Below are 24,692 nucleotides of genomic sequence, written 5' to 3'. Positions count from 1 at the left end.
ATGTATAGATTTATAGGATTTGAACTGTTGTTAATAAATAAAATCTTAAAGTAAAAAAATATTTCATCTTTGTTTTGTTGTTCAGGTTCTATCTGGATGCAACCCAGACCGAAGCATTGTCTCAACTCTCTATTCACATGGCAAATGCCAAATTCTACTATGGCTTTGAATATTTGGGTGTTCAAGATCGACTTGTCCAAACTCCTTTAACCGATAGGTAATAAGTAATAACATTTAGCTCCAAAATTATTGTTTTTTTTTTTTTAAGGATTATTAATATAGGGACCTAACTTATTAATATTAAATTTTTAGGTGTTACTTGACTATGACTCAAGCTTTAGAGGCACGTTTAGGTGGATCACCATTTGGTCCAGCTGGTACTGGAAAGACTGAGTCAGTTAAAGCTCTTGGTCACCAACTTGGCCGTTTTGTTCTTGTTTTTAATTGTGATGAAACTTTTGACTTCCAAGCTATGGGTAGAATTTTCGTTGGTCTCTGTCAGGTAAAGGATTATCTCATTTCGATTTATAAGAGAATGTTAACTAAAAATGATACAATAATTGCTGAATATAAATATTTACTTTATTTTTTTGTTACTAGGTCGGAGCCTGGGGTTGTTTCGATGAATTCAACAGGCTCGAGGAAAGGATGTTGTCTGCTGTCTCTCAGCAAATTCAAACCATCCAAGAGGCCCTAAAATATCATATGGATTCAAATAATAGAGATTCTAGTAAGTAAAAAAATTATTATTAAAATACTCATAGATGTGCAACTTGTATTCATCAATAAAGTGCTCATTATTTCTTAATTTCATTATTTTAGCATTAACGGTTGAACTGGTTGGCAAGCAAGTTCGCGTTTCTCCAGATATGGCTATATTTATTACTATGAACCCTGGATATGCTGGACGTTCCAACCTTCCTGATAACTTGAAGAAATTATTCCGTTCACTTGCAATGACAAAACCAGATCGACAGCTCATTGCTGAAGTTATGTTGTTTTCTCAGGGTTTCAGATCTGCCGAGAAATTAGCCTCTAAAATTGTACCATTTTTCAAGTAAGTTTTATAATTTATATATTGGAAGATTATTGATTGACCGTGTGTAAAGATGAAAGGAATATGGTCCGGGTGCGGTAAAAAAAAACTCAAATAGTAGAAATATACTATTTTAATGAGCCAACGTTTCGCCCCACGTTGCAGGGCTTCTTCAGGGCTATTTTGACGGGAGTCAAAACAAAAAACATTTGATTTTTGTTTTGACTGCCGTCAAAATAGCCCTGAAGAAGCCCTGCAACGTGGGGCGAAACGTTGGCTCATTAAAATAGTATATTTCTACTATTTGAGTTTTTTTTTACCGCACCCGGACCATATTCCTTTCATAATTTATATATATTTACAGAGTTCCATTAAACAAGAAGTCAATTTATTCCCAAAATAAATTAAATATGACTCTTTGGAAAGAAAATATTTATTATACGAATATTAGATTTGGTAGAAACATACTTATTATCTTTACTAAAAATTTTTCCATGTAATGCACAAGTATATTTTTGTTCTTTCATTGTTACTTTTATGACTTATAATTTTAGACTATGTGATGAACAACTGTCCAACCAATCCCACTATGATTTTGGTCTGAGAGCCCTTAAGTCTGTGCTTGTTAGTGCTGGTAATGTTAAAAGAGACAGAATTCAGAGGATTAAAGAAAAGAGAGAAGGTGGAACTGGCGATGAAGCAACCATCGCCGAAAATCTTCCTGAACAAGAAGTATGCATTCGATTTTCATATTTGAATTATTTACATGTTCTAAATCTCCCATGAATAATTTCATGATGGATTATTTGTTTCTAAATCTTAAACAAAAAAAAAAGCAGTTTGATTTTGCCAAAAACTTTTGTATGGCTTTAAATAACAATAATTTATTATTTGGTCTAGCTGTTTTCATATGAAAAGTGAACAAAACATTTATGTTTCTAATCTGTAGCCTTTTTGTTTTTGAAGTTAATATTTAATTAGGTTGATAATGGTAAAAACTTTTCTATGGCTTTATAAAAAAAAGTTTCCTCAACATCTGTTCAGCCTTTTTCATGATAAAACTGGAGGAAAATCTTTACTGATAACAGTTTATTTTTTAGAAAAATGAATAATTTATATTTACTAAGAAATTTTATTGTGTAGTGGATAATCATATAACTATAAAACACTTTTTTTTTTCAACTTCTTTTTTTAGATCTTGATTCAGTCAGTTTGTGAAACCATGGTACCGAAATTAGTGGCTGAAGATATTCCTCTGTTGTTTTCACTCCTCAATGATGTTTTCCCACAAGTCCAGTATACCAGGGCTGAAATGACAAGTATGATTTTTTATTTTTAGATTTGTTGCTTTAATTTATTACTATTAGTTATAACACTCTTTCAATGTAATACTAATATAACTAAAAAATGGTAACTTTTCAGGAAATGGATTTAAAAAAATTTTTGTTTCATATTTAAACAAGAGTATATATATTTAAACATAAACTTAATTATCGGTCAAAGTAAAACTTAAAAAAAAAAAAAAAAGGAATAACATCTGACACCCTTGGACTGCTGTGAAATACTGGCTTTATTGGGTTTGGTACATCTCATTATATACATTTGATCAACTAATCTCCTCAGCCAGCTGACATCAAAGTAACAGCTGAATCAGGCCATAACTCCCTTCCCACCAGTTTACAAACAATCCTCGTAAACTAATACTATCAATATAATGACAGAAAAAAAAATATTACAATAAAAATAAATTCCTGTACACATATCACTGTAAAAACACAAGCTTCCTGAAATAAATGCGAAATATGTAATTTAAATCTAAGAACAAAATAAAAGAACTCTTCATACAGTAAATTAACAAGTTAAAATGAAAAAGACAAAGTGACCTACGTGAAAGAGAGGAGATACCCGCAGGTTTTACATTACCACATTTGGGAAGAGCTTGAAAGTTAAAACGTCAGGGAATAATTATTGACAGTACTTCCCTGTACAATAGTACGTTGTGGGCAGTGAAAAAGAAGAGCGTGCCATGTGAAACCACCGAAAAGTATAGAGTGATAATAGATCACAGGAAGCTTAATGAAAATACCATAGACAAGAAGTATCCGATCCCCAGGTTTGAATAAATTTTGGACAGGCTGAGCAGAATTACAGTATTTAGCACTTTACTTGAAGGCCAGATATCAAATCTAAATCCACCCTAAGGATAAACATAAGACGGTATTTACATTTGAGAGAGGTCACTGCGAATTTACAAGGATACCATTTGGCCTCAAAAATGCTCCCATAACCTTCCAATGCCTGATGAATCAGTTTGCCAAATTTATATGGATGATCTTCCTAGTGTTCAGTAAGAAGGAAGACAAACACGTGCAACGTTTACACAGCATATTCCAGAGAATATCCAATTTGGGCTCAAATTATCAGGAGAGAAATCATCATTAGGATAGGAAAAAATACATTTTTTGGGTCATATGATTTCCAGGGAAGGAGTTAAACCCGACATGGATAAAGTCGCAGCTATACGGAAAATGGCAGTGCCTAGGGATTTGAAAGGAGTTCGAAGGTTGCTGGGAACATTAAATTATTACCGAAGATTTGTGCCAGAAATGGCTGAGTACCTTGTCCTACTCAACAATCTTCTGAAGAAAGGCAGATAGGTGATCATCACTCTCATGGTGGAAGACAATATAAGGCAGTGCAAGGAGAAGCTGCAGCAGGGGCCAGTGCTTGCTTTATCGGGTTTTGGCACCACTTAAGTATCGGCAAAAGCATAACTTGAAAAAAAGAGAAAACGGAATAAGATCTGACACGCTTGGACAGCTGTAAAATACACATCTCTTTATATACATTTGATCAGTTGATACCGAAGTAACAGCTGAATCAGGCCTTAACTTATATGTATATAAATAAATTAAAAATATTATTATAATGAATTAATACAGAGTAATTGAATTTAACAGTAAGCAAAACTGAGTTTTAATTTTTTATAAGTATCTTTAAAATCCATTTAATCTAAAAATTAAATTTTTGAATTATGTTAGTATTTAATTTAGGGTGCGATATTTTTTAATGTTATAGATTTTTTTGCATACCAAAGTTTACCCTTTATTGGTTCTTTAAATTTATATGAACATTCATAGTTTTGTATATCAATTGAAAAATATAAACCAATTTCATGATTAACATGCAATTGAATACAGTTTATGCAAAAATCTACTTCATTTATGTTGTTTGAGCGAAAGGGAAAAAGCAAAGAGTGAAATGAAACAATCAAATTGTTGGTTGATATAATTTTTTCCTCCTCCAATTTGACTAGTGCAATATATATTAAATCAAATATTTAAAAGATTTTATATTAGTTGATAATTTTCAAATAGTTTCATTATTGAATTTTTTAACTTAATTAATTGATATCTATTTATTTCTCGACACTCTTTATTACATCATCAACCTTCCAATTCAGCCAATTCGGCCATCCTGAAGGACAATCTTAAATATAAATTTACACCTCGCATCCAATTCTTTAAAAAATGTTTTGCAGGCTATTCTGCCCAGGTCATTAATTACAAATCAAATTAATCTATTTTGCCATAATTTCATTACTTTTTATTTTTAGATCAACTTAACATCTATCATATAAACCTTATGATTATCTTATATGATAGTTATATTACTTATGATAGTTGATAGTGTTAAGGAGATCTAAAAATGAAAAGTTTAAACATTAACGAAATTGTGACAAAATAGGGTTATTTGACTTGTAATTAATGACCTGGATAAAATAGCCTGCAAAACTTTTTTAAAGAATTCTATGTGAGGTGTATATTTATATTTAAAATTGTCCTCGAGGATGGCCAAATTGGCCGACGAAATGTTGGACTGTTGATATAATAAAGAGTGTGGGACATAAATGGATAGCAATTAATTTATTTTAAAAATAAATACCAGTCTCAAGAAATTGAAAAGATTTTATATAAAGATTTTTTAATTTTTAATCATCCACTATATTAAAGGATTTTATGCATTTGGCAGGAATAAAACAATTTTTATGTTATTTTATTAAACTCAAGTTCAGTAGTTAAAGATTTAAGTGAGCATTAAGTTGCTTGTTTGATGAAAATATTATTTGTATAATGTTTGTAATTACTGATAACTTATATATTTTTTGTAATTGAAGAATTAAAGGAAGAAATAAGGAAGGTATGCCAAGAAGAATACCTTGTTTGCGGAGAGGGAGATGAGCAAGGAGGACCTTGGATGGAAAAGGTATATTGGAAAAGCTTTATATTTTAATATTGAATTGTTATTTCAATTTTTATTATTTTTAGCAGTAAAAGATAAATGTTTTTGTTTTCATGCCAACCTATTAGTATATGGGAGAAACATGGATTGAAAAGGTAAATCTCTATATATGTGATGGTTATTGAATGTGTGGGACATTGTTATGGTGAACTAACAGTTTGCAGGGAGGGGCACTGTCATCTTACCAAGCACTTTTCATCCTGAAATATGAAAGAAACGAGGACATTCATAATTATGTTCAGAAGTTTTTTAGAGTAATTAATGTTGTCATTTTTAAAATAAATTGAGAAAACTCAAATTATGAAGAGGGGTTCTTATGGGGAATTGATTTCTAAAACTATTTTTTTCTTTTGATACTTTGCACTAAAAAAAATGTTTTCAGTGTTTAGCAATTTATGCCTTCAGGATGCATGATGTCAAAAATGTATCCTATAAGACTTAGTTTTAAAATGCTTTCAGAATCAAAACTAGCATATAATACGTATAATATAATACAATATAAACAAAACTAGCCCATCCCATTGGGAATAGGGGATTTAGGTATACTAGAGAAAGGTAAGAAAATTAACAATGCCCTCAAAACATGTCACTCTTATGATATTATAATTTTTTATTTTTTCTAAAATTTTAATTCAAGCTCTTATTACACAAATTAAAAAAAAAAATTGGAGTGAAAAAATATTTTCTAAAGTAGATAGGCTATATTATTATGTATTAGCTATATGTATTATCTTTTTTATTTGGTAAAAATTATTTGACTTTTTTTTAAATTATCACTTCAGGATGAATGGGAGTTTTTTAAAAACTAAAGTATTATGCCCTTCTTTTTAGCGAATAATCTTCCCTTATTCTTATTTTTTTTCTATTAACTACCTCAATATCTAATAAAATAATCAGCATTGATCAAAACTTTCAATTTTTTTTATGGGAGAATGAGGTTCATCGAAATGGGAGATTTATGGATACTATTTAGTGTTAATTGCTAATTGGTTTTTAATAATTTTCTAAATTAAAGTGAGTAAACTTAGTAACAAATGAATTGATATTTGATAACAAATAATGCATAAAATGCCTGGGGTGTATGAAAATTTCTTTAGAAGATTTGTCTCATATAAACACATATGTTTTCTATCTGATGGTGTCTCTTTTATAATTTTAATGATTATATAATTAAGCAAAGTTTGTTTTCTATTTTTGCACTTTAATTCATGTTTCATGCATTTTCATTCAAAATGTTATTGTTCAGGATTGCATTCATTATGTTTGTCTGTTTGGACTGGGCTCATGTGTTTGTCTCATTTTTTAAAAAATATCATTATTGTTTTGTGTTCTGAATTGTACGATATTTATTTCATACTTTTTTGAGAAATTTGAAGTAATAAAGACAGTGAAATAATAAAGATTGTCACAAATTAAAAAAAGGTAAATGCTTTTTCCACTTTATTTGTCTTTTGAAAAATAAATTGGTTGGTAAAATGTGTGGTGCACTGTTGTGATTCCAATTAAATATCCATGCACTAATATAATGTGTTATTGTCAATCATTTTTATGTTTTTATTATTTATTTATTTGGTTAGTATTAATTGATTAACATTTGTGTTCTATCCTTATTAGGTCTTACAACTTTACCAAATCTCCAACTTGAATCATGGTTTGATGATGGTAGGACCCTCTGGGTCTGGCAAGTCCTCAGCTTGGAGAGTCTTACTGAAAGCGTTGGAGCGCTTTGAAGGTACCGAGGGAGTGGCTCATGTTATTGATCCAAAAGCGATGTCTAAGGAAGCTCTCTATGGTGTCTTAGATCCAAACACTCGGGAATGGACTGATGGTCTCTTTACTCATGTTCTTAGGTATGTTTACTAACCTTTTACTGTTGATAGTTGCTAAGAGATATTGCTATGTTGAGAGCTAATCAAGAACAATATTTCAATTGTTACTTAGTAACTTTGCTGTTATTTTAGAAAAGGAATGATTGATAATTCTTCTGATTGACTGATAAGCCTGAGATTAATATAGTTTTAGTGTTTAAAGATATTTAAGAAGTCTGAAAAAATACAATAAATAATTACATAAAAATATTTCTACCACTCAGATAGATTATTGTTACTTTTTTGTTCCCAAAAAAAATAAATAAATAAAAAGCTATTTATCGCTTAACGAGTTGATGTATCCTACAAAATACACGACTTTCTCAATTTTTTTTCATATGGCTTAGGTGAGACTATTTCAAACATTTTTGCAGTATTGTACTTAGTTATTAATATAAAAAAAAAATGTGGTCATTTGAGGGTGTTATGTTGGTATTTATGCTAAAAAAAAACCAAAACTCTTTTAGTTCAATTCCATCATTCAAAACTGATACAAACTACAATAAAGTTTAATTGTTATTTTTTCTATTATTTATTAAGTTTTCTATCCCTTTTAAAAGTAGCTGTTGTTTTCTTCATTTATAATTATTATTACTAATGGTAACACTATTGTTGTAATTTACATTGGGACCAAATAAGGTCTAAAAAAACAATTTGTATCTTCTAAAATCTAAGTACAAAAAAATCATCTTACTGAAAAGTTATTTTTATCTTATGAGTTGGATAACCAATTTATGCTTATTTTCTTTAAAAATTACTTTATTATTAATATATAATAATTATGTGGAGAGGAGAGTGGTTCAGTGCGTAAGGCACTGTGCTTCTAACTCCAAAGACCCAGGTTCAAATCCTAGCTGTTGCATACAATTATTTATTCTGTTACTGTAGTCCTGAATCAACCCTGTGAATTCGGGGAGCCCTCAGGGGTCCACCTAGTCTAATAAAGTAGGTACCTTTAATTGAGAAAAAAATGGTGGCTGAGCATGATCATGGACAAATTTCCTCCTTGTATAACCATTGTTCAAGATACAATACTTCCTTACAATAGTACTGAACCCCTGACCCTTCATGGGTTGCAATGGTACAGATTTTCATTTTTTTTTTTGTTTTATATAATAACTATAATATTTTCTAATATTTGGTTCGAGAATGTTATCATTATTCAATTAAAATAAATTACATCCATTAAGTCTGAACACTCACTAACCACACCCAACAATAAGTTCAAATGTCTTAATGTTTCGGCCAACCTGACCGTCATCAAGGACAATCTTAAAACATGATTTCATAGCCACGCATCAACTGTTAAAAATTTGCTAGCTATTCTGTGTAGGTCTTTGTACATTTATAATTAAACTATTTTGACACATTTTCATTTAAATTCAAAAACTTTTGATTGCAAATTATTTTAATTCTTTAGCATTTAATGCTAATAAGTTAGTGATAATAGTGTTAAGATAATTTACAATTAAAATTTTTAATTTAAATAAAAAGTGACAAAATAGATTCATTTTAACTTTAAAATATTAGGCAGAATATTTTAATTATAGATAATAGTTTTGTTGATCCCTTGAATCAATTTTTCTTTTGATTTTGGTTGTTAAATTTTTACTACTTTCCAATTTTTCAAATTGTTATAAAATAATAAAATATTTTTATTTTCTCTATAGAAAGATAATTGACAATGTCAGAGGAGAGATAAACAAAAGACAATGGATTATATTTGATGGCGATGTTGACCCAGAATGGGTTGAAAACTTGAACTCAGTTCTTGACGATAACAAACTTCTTACTTTACCTAATGGTGAGAGATTGTCTCTACCTCCAAATGTCAGAGTTATGTTTGAGGTATTATGTCTTTTCTTTCTACTTTGGTAATAATGATTTTTTTTAGCATACAAATATAAATTATGTTAACATTATATGACATATTTTTTCTTAGGTACAAGATTTGAAATATGCAACCCTTGCAACTGTTTCTCGTTGTGGTATGGTATGGTTCTCTGAAGATGTATTGTCGACAGAAATGATTTTTGAAAACTACCTTTCTCGTCTTAGACACATTCCATTAGAGGAAGCAGAAGAAGAATCCTCTTTCCCACAGCTGAAGAAGATTGGTGGAGAGAGGAAAGAAGAAGGAATATCACCAGCAATGCAGGTAAATATTTCTCCTAAGATAATCACTATTTATAACTATTTATTGATACAAATTTTGTCAAATAACTGAGTGTAAAATGATAAATTGTGCTTTACGTTATGTCCTAACCTTTTAACTTAATTTATACAGATAATTAGGATACCCTACTAACTAAGCATTATTGACATAAAAAATTTTATTTTGCAGGTGCAGACGGATGTTGCTAACATCTTGCAAAGCTATTTTTCACCAGATGGTCTCGTGGTTAGGTGCCTAGAGTATGCTCTCAAGCAGGAACATATAATGGATCTCACTAGGCTTAGAGCTCTTGGTTCTTTGTTTTCAATGCTCAATCATGGTGTTAGGTATAATTTTAATTTTATTTACAATTATTCTTTTGTAAAACATTATTATAATTTCTTAAATCTAAGTTAATTGTTCATTATATTATCATATATCGGTTAACTGAGGGAAATTTGCGGCAATATTTAAAGAATTATAGGAGTGGGATAGCTTAATGAGTAAGGAGCTGTGCTCCTTATCTCTCAGTCCCTGGTTTGAATCTTCGTCAGGTAATTATTTATCCTGTCAAGTCAATAGCCAACCTTATCAATTCAGGAGCCCTCTCTGTAGACACCCAATCTTTATTAAGTAGATACCCTTTATTGGGGAAAAACAAGCCAATTAAATATGAAACAATGCTTCCTTACAAAGCATTGTTAGGGCATGTCACAATCTCTCAAGAGGAGATAACACCAAAAATTATTCACAAGCCACTCGCCCCTTAAATCCCCCTTTTTTTTTTCGTAACCTTTATAATTGGTATAATACATACATACATTAGGGAAATTATAAATTTATACTATTGAAATATTGCCTTCTGGCATTGTAAGGTTAGTTGCCATGTCCAATTAAGGTAGTTAAGATCATGTAGCTAACACCAGTGGATTGTTGGAACGGAGAGGGGCGTTCTGCTGGTTAAGTGTGAGTATAACGACTTTAGATTGCAGAGTCCAAAGCCCTCCCCTTGTCGAAAATGTCAACTAAGGGGACAGTGCACTACCACCTCCCAGATCTTGGTGGAGGGGTAATTTCACGAAACAGGGGGTTAGAGCAACCCATTAACAACTTTGATGTGCCGTCAGCTTATGACCTCCGGCACTGTGAACCCCAAATTAGGGACAGTCTTATCTTAAATTTTAAACATTTATTTAATACAGGAAGATGAGATTAAAGATAAAAAAATAAGTTAAATCGAGCAAAATTGAAAAAATAGCTAAAATTGGAAAAAAGACAATTTTAACCTAAATTTAATTTAATTTAAATTTTATCCCTTCATGGGTTGTAGTTTTATAAGTTTTTTTTCTAAATGAATTAGTTAATACTTTAATATATATATATATGAATATATTCAGGAGCAATACAACATAGGTATGCTACCAAGTGTATGCAAATGTTTTCACCCACTTTCCATACCCTCTGCAGGGCATAATACAAACTGTAACAAGAAAAAAGGCTAAATAGTTCTGAAGAAAGTCAAATAATCAGCATATATTAAACTGGATCATCCCCTCCTAGATTTTAACCATGTTTAACTAATATACGTAGCAAAAGGTTTGTTCCAACATTTATCAAAACAAGCATCAAATTGGTTAGCATGGGAGGTACAGGATTCGGAACATAAAAATCATACTATAAATATATACATGTGATAGTTTGATGTTAGTTTATGTTGGAACAAACCTATTAGCATGGTTATCTAAAATTATCCCCAAAGTTGTGAGCTATAATGATATCAGCACAATGATTATTGCTAATCACTAGTACAGACTAGTAATTATCAATTATTAATCTCTTAAATCTTGTGAGATTGCTACTTGTTTTGGAACAAATAAGAATTCTTCTATTTCTTTTTCTTAAAATCATTTAAATACAGTCATATTGTTTAGTATGTACTTCATCTTTTAGAGTTTTCTTAGACATAAAACTGATTTAAAATTTCTTAAATACACAAGTTATTCATTATTGAATTTAAACTTATCAAAATTATACTATTCATTTTTTGTTTTAGGACTGTGATACAGTATAACCAGAGCCATTCTGATTTCCCTTTACCATCAGAGCAGCTGGATAGATTTATTCCTAAAGTAATTTTTTTCTACTTTATTAAAATATTACTTTAGTTTATAAATTCATTTTATATTTATAATTGTTTAATATTATTTTAGTATTAGTAATCGTTACTTATTGCCACTCTGAGTTAAGAATTCTATCTTCAAAATTATTTTCTCTTATTTTAATTCTTTTCTTCGATAAAGTTTATTTTTAATTGTATTATAATTTAATTTTTTCATGATTCTTTGGAGTGAATTTAGTCTATTGTCACTATTTTTTATTCTTTTTAACAGTATTTTATTTTATTAATCGTTTACTGTATTGACACCATTTAACAATACTTTGAATGAAAAGATTGTTCTGAAGCTGATACTCCTTAATGGTTTGAACATCATTGACTTACCATAATTTTTTTTTTTTAGATTCTAATCTATTCTCTGTTATGGTCATTTGGAGGAGATGCTAAACTCAAAGTTCGATCAGACCTGGGTGATTTCATCCGATCTGTTACCACCATACCATTACCACCGAACAATCCTAACATACCAATCATTGATTATGAGGTATTTACTTGAGGTATTCAATTGTATTTAGTTATGTTAAATCTTTTTTATTGACATTTTCTTAGCAGTCAAAAAATTTAATTAAAAAGCAAATACTTATTGCGACTATCTTTTAATGGCGAAAGTTTTGCATTCATAGTTTTTATCTTAAATTAAATTATTAGGCACTTCTTAATATTTCAAGCAAATGTATTTGAATATTTTTTAAAATAGCATCATGAAGGAGCAATATAGGAAGGGATTTGATTTATTATTTTATAAGATTCATTAAAAAAAAGTCCATATTTTTGTTAAAATTATATAATTAATTTTTTTTTTATAAATCACAGTTTTGTAATGTTTCTTATTATTGCCCATTTTCAAACACTTCTATCTTCATGAGCCATCACATAAAAATTATTTTCAATTTTACAACTTTCAGATGGGCGTGTACAAATTTATTTCTGCTTTATTTATTATTTCTAAATAATAAAAACTTCTACTTTCCCCATTTTTTTTTTTATCACTTTTTTGCTATTCATATTCATTTTTTGTCTTTTTATATTTACAACAAAAAGTTTATAAACATTTTCCAAAAACATAAATTAGAATTTGTTTACATTTTTACGTGGGTGAAAGTTATTTATTTACTTTCTTAAATAAATTTAAAACACTTTTTCAATTACCTTATTATTAATTACTTCCTGAACAGCCAGCACTCTAGATCTATGATTTTTTTTTCTTAATGAAAAGGGCTATATCAAATTAATTCTCTTTTCAAAGTTAATGAGGACTGTAATGCTGCATGATGCGTAATTGTTCAATAGAAAATCAGTAATACTTAACGAGGTTAGTCAGGGCATTGATTTTTAGTTGGTTCAATCCACATATGACTGTTATATATTATTAAGTTTTATTCCAATGATATTTAACAAATAACAAAAGAAACACTCTTTTATAATTTATTTGATTGTATTTCGTTATGAATGAGTTTAAAAACTATTTCGAACCTTAGAAGTTGCTAACATTTGGAAAATCTTTCACAATTTACATCATCTATTTCAGTCCATTATATTATGAAGAGCACTTTTCTTAATGAAATACTAAATTCCTTAAGTCCAAAATCATAATGAACTTAGATGCTAATTAGGTTATTCTTGGCAGATTCTGATTCAAAGGCTTTAGCCTCACAGTAGATTAACATAACTTACTCAAATTATTGAATTCTAGCCTTAAGAAATCATTCTTCGGTGCTACATTCTATGAACATCTAACTTAAACTAAATTATCCTTTCAATAATCAAACACTACTATACTGTTTGAGAAAGCAGTTGTAATGATGTTGGCAAGATTTAGACTATGACACCTATATCGTTAAACATGTTCCAAAGAATGCAAATAGTTATCAACAATCTTGATAAGTTAGGTTTGGTACAGATACTGATACTAAAAGACTCTTGAGAGTAGAAGAGTGATTTACTTTCAATTGAAGAGTTAGTATAAATATAATAAATTATTATTTTATTACTTTATAAAATGTTGAGAAGCCCTAAAATATTTTTTTTACTAGTTAATGGACTATTTATTATTTATTTATAATTATTTACTATTAGGTAAATATATCAGGGGAATGGAGCCCCTGGTCTGCTAAAGTACCTCAAATTGAAGTGGAAACTCATAAAGTGGCAGCACCAGATGTTGTCGTTCCTACCCTTGACACAGTTCGCCACGAGTCACTTCTGTATACATGGCTTGCCGAGCATAGACCTTTAGGTATTCATTGTCTTAAAAACTGCATTTCCTTTGGTTTACACTTTTATTTATTTATTTTTTAAACTTAAAATTACTTTATTTTGATGCATTTTTTCTTAGAGTTGTTCTTTTATTTCAGTGCTGTGTGGTCCACCTGGATCAGGTAAGACCATGACCCTATTTTCTGCACTTAGGGCTCTTCCAGATATGGAAGTGGTCGGCCTTAATTTCAGCTCTGCTACCACACCAGAGCTTCTCCTGAAGACTTTTGATCATTATTGTGAATATAGGAAGACTCCCAATGGAGTTGTCCTAGCACCTGTACAGGTATTTTTTTTTTTTTTTTTTTTTTTTTTACAAATTTACTGCCAACTATAAGGTAACTTGTAGTTGGCAATCAACGTGCTAAGAAATATTTAGTTACCTTTTTGGTTTTCCATATTAAGTCCTATTAATAATCATGCTTTGATGATTTCAGTTAGGAAAATGGTTGGTCCTTTTCTGTGATGAAATAAACTTGCCTGATATGGACTCTTATGGGACCCAAAGAGTTATTTCTTTTCTGAGACAACTTGTAGAACAGCGAGGATTCTACAGGTCTTCCGACCTTGCTTGGGTTTCCCTCGAGAGGATTCAGTTTGTGGGTGCTTGTAATCCACCTACAGATCCTGGCAGGAAGCCCCTATCCCATAGATTCCTCAGACATGTCCCTGTCATCTATGTTGATTATCCTGGTGAAACATCTCTTAAACAGGTTATTAAATTTGTATTTTTATGTTTTATAAAATCTTAATGTTTTTTTCATTTTTTAAAACAAGATGAATTTGAAAATAATAATATCACACTTTTGAGTGAGTATTCATTCTTTTCTAAACATTTACTTTAATAATAATGGACCTCCCTTCTCTTTAATCATCATTTCCTTTTTCATTAGTCTTTGATGATTTATTTTACCTTTTTATAGTTATTACTTTATGCACATACAGTTTATAAATTTCCTTATGTTTTCTCACTCTTTTAGCTGTAGAATATCCCTACTGACTGATTGTTTATACTTTCTTATAAAAGTTCTTCCGTCTGCAGATATTTTATTATTTGTTCTACCTTACTTTCACATTTCTTACCTCTTTTATCTCTAAAGCTTCTGCAGCTTTCTTTAAAAACCATTATGTCTCCCAATCTTAATTGTTAATCTCTCATTTATACAAACCATAGGTATGCTTCATTCCCAATTAATAAAGGTTCTTAAGTACAACCTAGTGTACATTCCTTTAAACTATTCATACTCCAATTATACGACTCTCAAAGGACAGTTGATCAATTAATATAAATTAGTTTTCAACCCCACATCTTTTATTATTTTATTATAAATTAAGTGAATTTTTTATCTCTTCTATATGCTTCTATTTATTATTCATTGTTTAGATTTATGGAACATTCTCAAGAGCTATGCTGAGACTTATTCCTTCATTGCGTGGTTATGCAGAACCACTAACAAATGCAATGGTTGAGTTCTACTTGTCATCACAGGAAAGGTTTACACAGGACATGCAGCCACATTATGTCTATTCACCTAGGGAAATGACGAGATGGGTTAGGGGTATATGTGAAGCTATAAGGTAACATACTAGGTCTAATATTATTTATTAATTATTAAATAAATGTTTTTATAAATTCCCGATGAATTTAAATAAAATTATATTATTAAATATAGTGGAGCGTTGATGTCATGAACCTTACATGTCATGTCATGTCATGAATACATACATATGGGTAGTTATGTACCAAACATACATATACATATACATAACTACCTATATGTATCTATTCAATTACTTATTTTGTCAAGGGGGTACGAAAAAAAAAAAAAAGTCATGAACCTTAATATAACAAATTCCTCGATATAAAGAATTTTTTTTTTATATTTATTTGAATCAGCCTTATTATTCAATGAAAAATATTCTTCTACATAGTAAAGAGTATGTAAACAAACCTCAATATACAATTCTTTCCAAAAAAATAATTTACCTTTATAGATGAATTTTCACCACAGTAATCTCTAAATAGTAGTGGAGCCTTTCTCAAAAATGGAATTAGTTACAAATTTTCGCACCTTACTTTTGATGGTATTTGAGTACAACAGACTACAGGATAATCAATTTGACCATGTACAAACCAATTACCAATGAAAAAAGAAAAAGGGGAAAAACAAGTTTTAATTTCCAGATCCAAAATTTTTGATTATAAAATCATACAAGTTCAAAAATTCTGCTATATTTTCGAAGAATATTTACTGATTAATCTCTTCATTCATAGATTAAATGAAAAAGTTACTCTAAAGATTCTACCAAATTTTTGGTAAAAGATATTGAAGGATTTTGAAATAAATGAGAAGTAACTTCTCGGGGTCACTCAGTGGTATACCAGTCAACTCTTGGCTACTATACTTCCCTCATGATAATCTAAATATTATTGTATGTAATTTGACTGCAGAACTAGTGTACAGTAATTTGCAATATATATTAAGGACCACTACTTTTCTAGCTTTGGGAAAATAAGACTGTATGTACTGTATATAGTGTATATTTCAATTTCGATGTTTTTATTATTTTTCATACCGAGCATACTAATCATTTTAACTAGGTTGCATTTCATACAATTTGTTAAGTAGAGGTCAATAAATAAGTATGCGAATCTCAATATAACAATTTTTTTATAATCATTTGTGGTTTGTTATCTCCAAGTTCTACTGTATCACTAAAAAACTTAAGTTTTCTCTGTAGCTACTGAGCTAATATTTGTCTATGTAATGAATAATTCACATTTTATTATGTTATTATTGCAGGCCATTGGATAGTTTAAAAGTAGAAGGACTTGTGAGGTTATGGGCGCATGAAGCTCTCCGCCTTTTCCAAGACAGACTTGTTGAAGCTACTGAAAGGGAGTGGACGAATGAAAATATTGACAAAGTTGCTCTTAAACATTTTCCATCAGTTGACAAGGAATCAGCTCTTGGCCGACCAATCCTTTATTCCAATTGGCTGTCAAAGGACTATATCCCTGTTGAACGTGACCAGTTGAGAGATTATGTCAAGGCAAGGCTCAAAGTGTTTTATGATGAAGAGTTGGATGTACCTCTTGTCTTGTTTGATGAAGTTCTCGAACATGTACTCAGGATAGACAGGATATTCAGGCAGCCGCAGGGGCACTTGCTGCTCATAGGCGTGTCTGGAGCTGGCAAAACCACTCTATCTCGCTTTGTTGCCTTTATGAATGGACTCTCTGTATTCCAAATCAGGGTACACAATAAGTACACTAGTGAAGATTTTGATGAAGACTTGAGATCTGTGCTGAGGAGATCTGGTTGTAAAAATGAGAAAATAGCTTTTATCCTCGATGAATCAAATGTATTAGAATCTGGTTTTCTTGAGAGGATGAACACCCTACTTGCTAACGGTGAAGTACCTGGTCTATTTGAAGGTGACGAGTATAGTACATTGATGACACAGTGCAAGGAGGGAGCCCAAAGGGAAGGACTCATGCTAGACTCTAACGAGGAGCTGTATAAATGGTTTACTGGTCAAGTGATGAGGAACCTTCATGTCGTGTTCACGATGAACCCTAGCCACGAAGGGCTTAAGGACAGGGCTGCTACGTCACCTGCTCTGTTCAATAGGTGTGTTCTCAACTGGTTTGGAGATTGGTCTGATGGTGCTTTGTATCAGGTGAATAAAATTTATTTACATTTTTGAAAACATCAAAATATATTTATACATGTTAAAAATTCCCTTTATTGAACGTGAATAATTATTTTGACGGTGTGGTGTCTGAGCATGCTAAAGCAGCACCTCCCCATTCCAAAGTTTGAAGTTATACCAGTTCCTATATTCTTTAATTATTATATACATCATAATACATTTAAGTTATTTAATTTTAGGTGGGCAGAGAATTCACTAATACTCTTGATCTGGATGGACCACCTACTTGGAAAGCTCCAGACTTTTTCCCAATCGCTTATGCAAATTTGCCATCACCTCCAAACCACAGGCAAGCTGTTATAAATGGGTGTGTTTTTGTTCATCAAACATTGCACAAAGCCAATCAAAGGCTTACCAAACGTGGAGCACGCACAATGGCCATCACTCCAAGGTAATTCTATAATCTTAGTTTTTGAGTTATACCTTTTCTAGTATAAATTTGTTTGTTGGATTCAGTATATCTTTTCTGTAATAATTAAGAATTATTTTCTAAATGAAATATTGTATTTATTTTTTTGCATTTTCGTCTTCTTTCAAATTCTAGTTTCATTTTAAACCAATATTATTTGAAATGTCTTCTAACAAAAAGGGGTGACTTCATTTTTTTAAATTGTATTTACTTTTTTTTGGTTTAAAATTCTAGACATTTTTCACTCTACGACAAAGTTTGGGCTTTTAAATCGAGCTAAATCAATCTTCCTAAAAAGGAAGCCTTACTTGTCAGAAATTTAGACAATCAATGGGGAACCTTTTACAGTTTTTTTGTTATTAGACAATTTATTTGAAGTATTAACTTATATATTGAAGTATTCAGGATTATTTATAGTTAATATTTTTATTAAACTTCATTGAGTAGTTATGGTATTTAGTAGTAGCTATTAAGTAATTTTTTTTTTCAGACATTACTTAGACTTTATCAATCACTTTGTAAAGTTATATAGAGAGAAATGTTCTGAGCTTGAAGAACAGCAACTTCATTTGAATGTTGGCTTAGGAAAGATAGCAGAGACTGTTGAACAGGTTGAAGAAATGCAAAAATCCTTGGCAGTTAAATCTCAGGTTTGTACTTTTCTCCAATCATTGATTGAGTTAACATCCTTACTGTCTTAGGATATATGGTTCTAATCGAATGACTATTCTATGTCAAAAGTTATGACCCAATTTTAGGTTTCTTCTTCTGACACGACAGACCGTGGAGGTCCAAGGCCTCGCGCGATGTACTATGGAAATACATCACACATTTCTTGACAAGTTTTTCATAGGGTGAGTTTATCACTCCCATGCCTGTTTTAGTGAGTGCCACCCATTGCCTAACGGGCCTCCCAAATGCCCGGGGGTGGTTGTGATGAAAAATTGATTAGGAGGCTTTTAATAGAGACAGGAAAGCCTGTGTCCTATATCAGAAATTATATCTTTGATGCGCGATCATAAGGGCTTAAGTCACTTTTTGAGCATTTGGAGATTATGTCGTTTTATAGCACGAAATCAGAGCTACCAGTTGGTAATAAGGTATTTATGCTTCAGATAGACTTACTACTATATTGTTTTATAAAAATAACAATTTGATAAACATCAATAATTAAATTTTACATAATGTTTTGAAGTTTGTTTTTGCTCTCCAGAAAGATTAATATTTTCAACTTAAGCCCTTATGACTGTTCATGAAAGATATATTCTATTGGATCTGTATTACAATTTTAGGAATACAGGATATAAAGATACATTTAGGCTATTTCTGCCTGTTCTTCTGTAGGGAGGAGAGAGTTGGACTGTCAACAACATATACATAAGCAAGATAATTGCCTTAGAAATGAAATACCTTGACAAGACAAGAAGGGTTATCTAGAGAAATAAAAGAATAATAGATGTCCTTACTCTACTTTAGCAGATATTGACTAAAACTGTTTAGAAGTATGTAGCATCTGGACAGTTATCGAAAATCTGAGAGGTTTCTGGAAGTAAGCTTGAGGGAAGATGACCCAGAGGAAGGCCCAGGTTAACATATGGCTATATAGAGAGACTTGAGTGAAACTGAAACAGCAACAAGAGAAGTAAAATGTTATTTGGAAGGTTTTAAATCTATATTCAGATAACTATTTTCGTCTTTTGCAGATAACATTTTTCTATGAATAAGAATCGTTAGTGATTCATCAATTAAAATGATTGTATCATGGACTTTGTTGATATTGAGATGATCATGATCTCCAGTTAATCTAATATTGTTATCTCTTAAATTAAATATATTTGTAAATTTATTCTTATTAATAATTATCTAATCCTTCTATTTCACTTGTATGTGAATGATTATAATCACTTTTTTTCTCTGTCTTAAGATCATACAATTTTTTGTTCTTTTTTAATTATAAATATTAAAAGTTACAAAACTTGATAACGAGTAGTTATTTCTTTACATAAGTAGCTGGAATATTGTTCTGTTTTGTCTAGGATTTAGAAGATGATGAACCGGTTACTTATCCTCCTTACCTTCCTATTCTGAGAAACTCACTTCCTACCTCTCCTTCCACATACAGGTACATCCTTCAGGTAATATTTCCTAAGGGGTACTTGAAAGTGCTGTCTGATCCTGTTAAATTATTTTGTTAGGAAGAAGGATCTTAAGAAATGTACATTCATTTACTTAAACTTTACATATTTGTCTTCAAAACTTTTAAGAAAATAAAAATCAACTCTTTTTACTAAGAAAAAAAAAATATATACATAGGCATGAATAATCTTTTTGGGCTGTTCATACCTTATAGTTTAGAGTTGATAAAAAATACAAAATCCTACTAAATATGCCTATCTCCTTATCTGGTCAAAATCCCAACCACTTTTCAAATATACCCCTAAGAACTTCTTCATATTGTGTCATTTTTAGCGTGTGTCTGAAAACCTGTAATATAAGTTTGCTAATTTATATCATTATTATATATGTGTATATATATATATTTATTATTTTTAAAACATGTACTATTATTTCTTAGGTGGTCTATAGTTTAACAAAAAAATGTTCAGAAATCTTAGTCCATAAAAGTATTAGAACCACATATCGTTGACTGAGAAATTAATGGGATGTCCTCATAACATTTTTTTTGTATAATCCCTATCTGGTCATTTCTCATATACAAGGTGATCTTAGAGGTTAACAACCTATTCTAGTTTTCATACAGTGGGACCGTCACGGAATTTAAATGAAGCGACACAGGTTGAAATCAAACTAACTGGCACTACCAATTATGAGGCTGCTATGGTGACACCTCAACTACAATGGCCTGATATCTTCGTTACAGATCAGGGAAGAAAGAGAAGATTCTCTGGAAGTAGAAAGTCTTTAAGCAAGGGATTGAGATCACCCTGATGCTGAAAGATACAATGGATGAATGAAGAAGGCAATTTTCAATATGATCAATAGAAATATATTTTAATATCTTTTGTTATCTTCAACCTTTTTTTTTTATCCTTATTTCTAAATTAGAGTATAATAAACTATAGACAGTATTTATATATAATTTGAAATCTTGTCTGAGATTGGTTTGTTTATCAATTATAAAAAAAAATATCCATTTAGTCTCAACATGTTTATTTTCTTATTACTCCATGCCTACTTTTCAGCCATTCTCAAGGATAACGCTTGATTAACAAATTTATTAACAATTGCAATTACATTAATTTTTTTCAAATTCTTTTGTTAGTAATTTTTAATGTCTAGAGTGTAATTAAAATCGTTAATCAATAGTTATCCTTGAGATGGGCCAAAATGTAGGAGTGGAGTAATAAGAAAATTAATGTGTTGAGACTGAATTTGTTTATAATTTATATAAGTATATTTTGGTTAATGTTCTAATATTTTAGACTTATTTATAAAATCATACAATCATTTGTTAAAATTTTAGGAACTGCAAGCAAAGAACGAAGCTGCTAATGCTAAGCTAAAACAGATGGTGAAAGACCAACAGGAAGCAGAAAAGAAGAAGGTACAGTCTCAGGAAATCCAGTCCCAGATCGAGAAGCAAAAACTGCTTATAGCTCAGAAGAGAGAAGGCGTGATGGCTGATCTCGCTCAAGTGGAACCAGCTGTTATTGATGCTCAGCAGGGTAAGCAAATCAATTTTATAATATGCATTTTGTGTCTGTGTGAAATATATATATTTAGGTATGTATTAGTGTAAATCATTTAACTCGTTTTGGAGTATGAAAGTGCCACTTGTTTTCCTTTTGACAAGTTTATTGTGATTCCTCTTACTTCTCATTAGTATTTTCTAATCCTGTTCACCTCTAGCCTGGCAATTCTTTTGTATTCCTCCAGTCTGAATATGGTGTATTCCTTCCATCAGGTTTTCTCAGTACCTTCTCTTTCATCTCGGAGTTTCTTTTAATTGTCCATTGGAACTTGGTATGTTTCAATTGGCTTAGTTTGATATAGTGTTTGGTCACCTTGAACCCAGAATCGTATTCACAGTGCTAATGAATGGTTAGTCAATCGATTAAATAAAACTCAGATCTTAATTTCCTGAAATTTTCAACAGTGTTGACTTATTGGCATTACCAAGGTAAATTGGTTCACTTCTCTTATTCTTTACCCTAAAATAGTAATTTTAATTGATAAATCTTAAAGTTTTCGGACCAGACACAAGTTCTATAGGCCTGATAAGATATAGTAGATAAAAGAAGAGCCTTTAAGTCCTAGTTTGAAGTATTTTTTTTTTTTAATGTTAAAATTTGTTTTTGCTTCCTCACTACCAAAGGAAGGAAAGCTTTGTTTCATACAGAAAATTATGTCATCGGAATCGAAAATGTTTACTTGTGTTTTATGTTTTAGATTTCAAGGCTAAATTTGGTTCCGTTTCTGTCAATGGTGAAATTTGTGTTACGGCATAATTGATCAAAGTATTTATTCAATTTTTATGAAATCTTCAGGGATTGTACTGGGTTGTATGTAGTTGATCCCAGAGTTGGGAAAAAATTAGCCATGGATGAAATTATAACTAAAATTGTCATGGATAGATATGACCTTGATTTATGAATGAGCCATTAATAAATAAACATTGTATCCATGAAAATTTTAGCTGTAGTTTCATCCATGGCTAATTTTTGCTCACCCTTGGTTGGTCCTATCAGACATCTCTGTTTCCTCATGCTATTAGATTCATTACTTTCGCTATGCATGTGCAAACATCTTTATCTACCTATACTTAAAAAACGCCTTGTCCAATTCGGTCTAAATTTGGAAGGAAGTTGGAGATTGGTGTGAAAATGGCATAGTATTGATTTTATTAAATCCTTGAAGTATTTTTCCGAGTACTCATGTTTCAATCACTTCTCCTTTTATAGATTTTCAAACAATAAATAAAATTTATTAAATAATAAAATTCATAGTTAGTCCTTTAAATAAATTGGTAATCTACATACTTGCAAGAAATGGTGAGGAAGCTATACTGATATTTGTATTTAACAGAGGTTTATTCCATTGCAACTACACAGTTTACACTCATTTTTAAGATTCATTTTTTTATCTTACTTGTTTTAAGTTGTTTACACATTTTATGTCATAGTTTTTTTTCATTGTTAATCATTATGAATGGTAATTATTCGGTTTTCCTTTGTTTTTATTTTATCAGAATCAGTTAGTATCGATCTGTTTTTTAATGGTACTGAAACTTTGACAGCTTTAAGATTAGTCAAATTTTCTGCCTGCAATTCATAGCGTTAACAAATTCTTAAATCAGTTTTTGGCTGTAGATAAAAAGGTTTATTCAGGAACATGTTCATGTTTAGTTTTCAAATTTGTTTCTCTGGAAAGTGCTGTAGTTAATACGAGGGCTGTCCAGAAAGTAACAGACGTTTTTGCCTATCGTGGCGATGGGTGGGAGTAGAGGTCCCATCTTGGTGTCTGAACATTCCTATATTCAGTACGCATCCAGCTGTTGTAGTGTGAGGACTGTGCGTTCCTCACTTTGTTCTCTGTGAGTTGTCAAAATGTGCCCTGCAATAGAAAATCCTACCACTTGTGAAGTGAGGTCTGTGATTCGGTTTTAATTAGCGCAAAACAACAGGCCAATTGAAATTTATCATCAGCTTTGTGATGTTTACGGACAGAGGATAATGAGTGAAAGTCGAGTGAGGCACTGGTGCATTGATTTTAAAAATGGTCGTTTCCAGTATTTACGACAAGGACTACAGTGGTCGGTCTAGCCTTGTGACTGATGACCTAGCAATGCGAATCAATGACAAAATTCGTGAAAACCATCGTTTCACGATTACAGAACTGTTGGAACATTTTCCCCAAATTTCACGGAGTTTAGTGCACAAAATTGTGGTGGAGAAGCTTGGTTACCACAAATTTTGTGCTCGGTAGGTTCCGAAAATCCTAACAGAAGACCATAAGAAACAGAGTCCCATTCTCCAAGAATACAGCACAAATGGTAATGCAGTTCTGGATCGTATCGTAACGGGGGAAGAGACTTGGGTGAAGCATGTCAACTGTTAAACAAAACGGCAGTCGATAGAATTGGCGCACACACATTCTCTCAAGAAACCACAAAAGTGTTTCTAAACGCTGTCAGCAAGAAACGTCATGGCTACTGTGTTTTGGGACTCCAATGGAGTGGTTCTCATTGACTTTCTGGAACTTGGAGCAACAATAAACTCAGAAAGGTATTGTGAAACACTAAGAAAGTTATGGCACGCCATACAAAATAAGCATTGGGGAAAACTTAGCACCAAGGTGTTGTTCTTTCACAATGCATAGCCAATTGGATGGAAGGTGTTTGATCATCCACTATACAGCCCGGATTTGACGCCGAGTGATTACCACCTCTTCCCAGCGATGAAAAAATGGCTCAGTAAACAACGCTTTGATACTGATACTGAACTGCTGGCTGGTGTAAACCAGTGGTTGAAATCGCAGGTGGCATATTTCTACAGAGAGGGGATTGAAAAATTTGTGCCACAGTATGATAAATGTCTCAATTTGAATGGCGATTATTTGGAAAATAGCTTAAGAGTATACTTTTCCAATGTATATAATAAACTTGAAGTTTTTCAATTTGTGAATTGCTTATTTCAAACTGTCTGTTACATTCTGGACAGCCCTCGTAATTTAAAGTCATGATTATACCTATAATCAGTATATTTTATAATCCGAGTTATAAAAGTATATTGAGAATATTTGATGGAGGTCTA

At 31.1% G+C, this 24,692-nt stretch overlaps 1 protein-coding gene across 1 annotated transcript in view; it reads left to right on the top strand.

The window, feature by feature from the left end:
* Dhc64C (dynein heavy chain, cytoplasmic) overlaps nt 1-24,692 on the top strand; it is a gene marked incomplete in the record, with an annotated part of 92,178 nt that overhangs the window by 39,580 nt on the left and 27,906 nt on the right. Inside the window, 22 exon segments of the mRNA XM_067050149.1 lie at nt 86-217; nt 313-502; nt 601-730; nt 823-1,057; nt 1,591-1,768; nt 2,232-2,355; nt 5,214-5,302; nt 5,407-5,433; nt 6,953-7,188; nt 8,877-9,054; nt 9,149-9,364; nt 9,551-9,708; nt 11,415-11,490; nt 11,881-12,021; nt 13,614-13,773; nt 13,892-14,079; nt 14,231-14,506; nt 15,178-15,371; nt 16,598-17,477; nt 17,690-17,901; nt 18,410-18,569; nt 21,404-21,605. Coding sequence (XP_066906250.1) covers nt 86-217; nt 313-502; nt 601-730; nt 823-1,057; nt 1,591-1,768; nt 2,232-2,355; nt 5,214-5,302; nt 5,407-5,433; nt 6,953-7,188; nt 8,877-9,054; nt 9,149-9,364; nt 9,551-9,708; nt 11,415-11,490; nt 11,881-12,021; nt 13,614-13,773; nt 13,892-14,079; nt 14,231-14,506; nt 15,178-15,371; nt 16,598-17,477; nt 17,690-17,901; nt 18,410-18,569; nt 21,404-21,605 — 4,382 coding nt within the window.

This window comes from Halyomorpha halys, unplaced genomic scaffold, assembly GCF_000696795.3.
Source record: "Halyomorpha halys isolate HHAL.00 unplaced genomic scaffold, Hhal_1.1 Scaffold107.1, whole genome shotgun sequence".
In the NCBI taxonomy this organism is placed as follows: Eukaryota; Metazoa; Arthropoda; class Insecta; order Hemiptera; family Pentatomidae; genus Halyomorpha; species Halyomorpha halys.
Note: the sequence above shows the minus strand (reverse complement) of the source record. Positions and strands in the feature narration are given on the sequence as shown.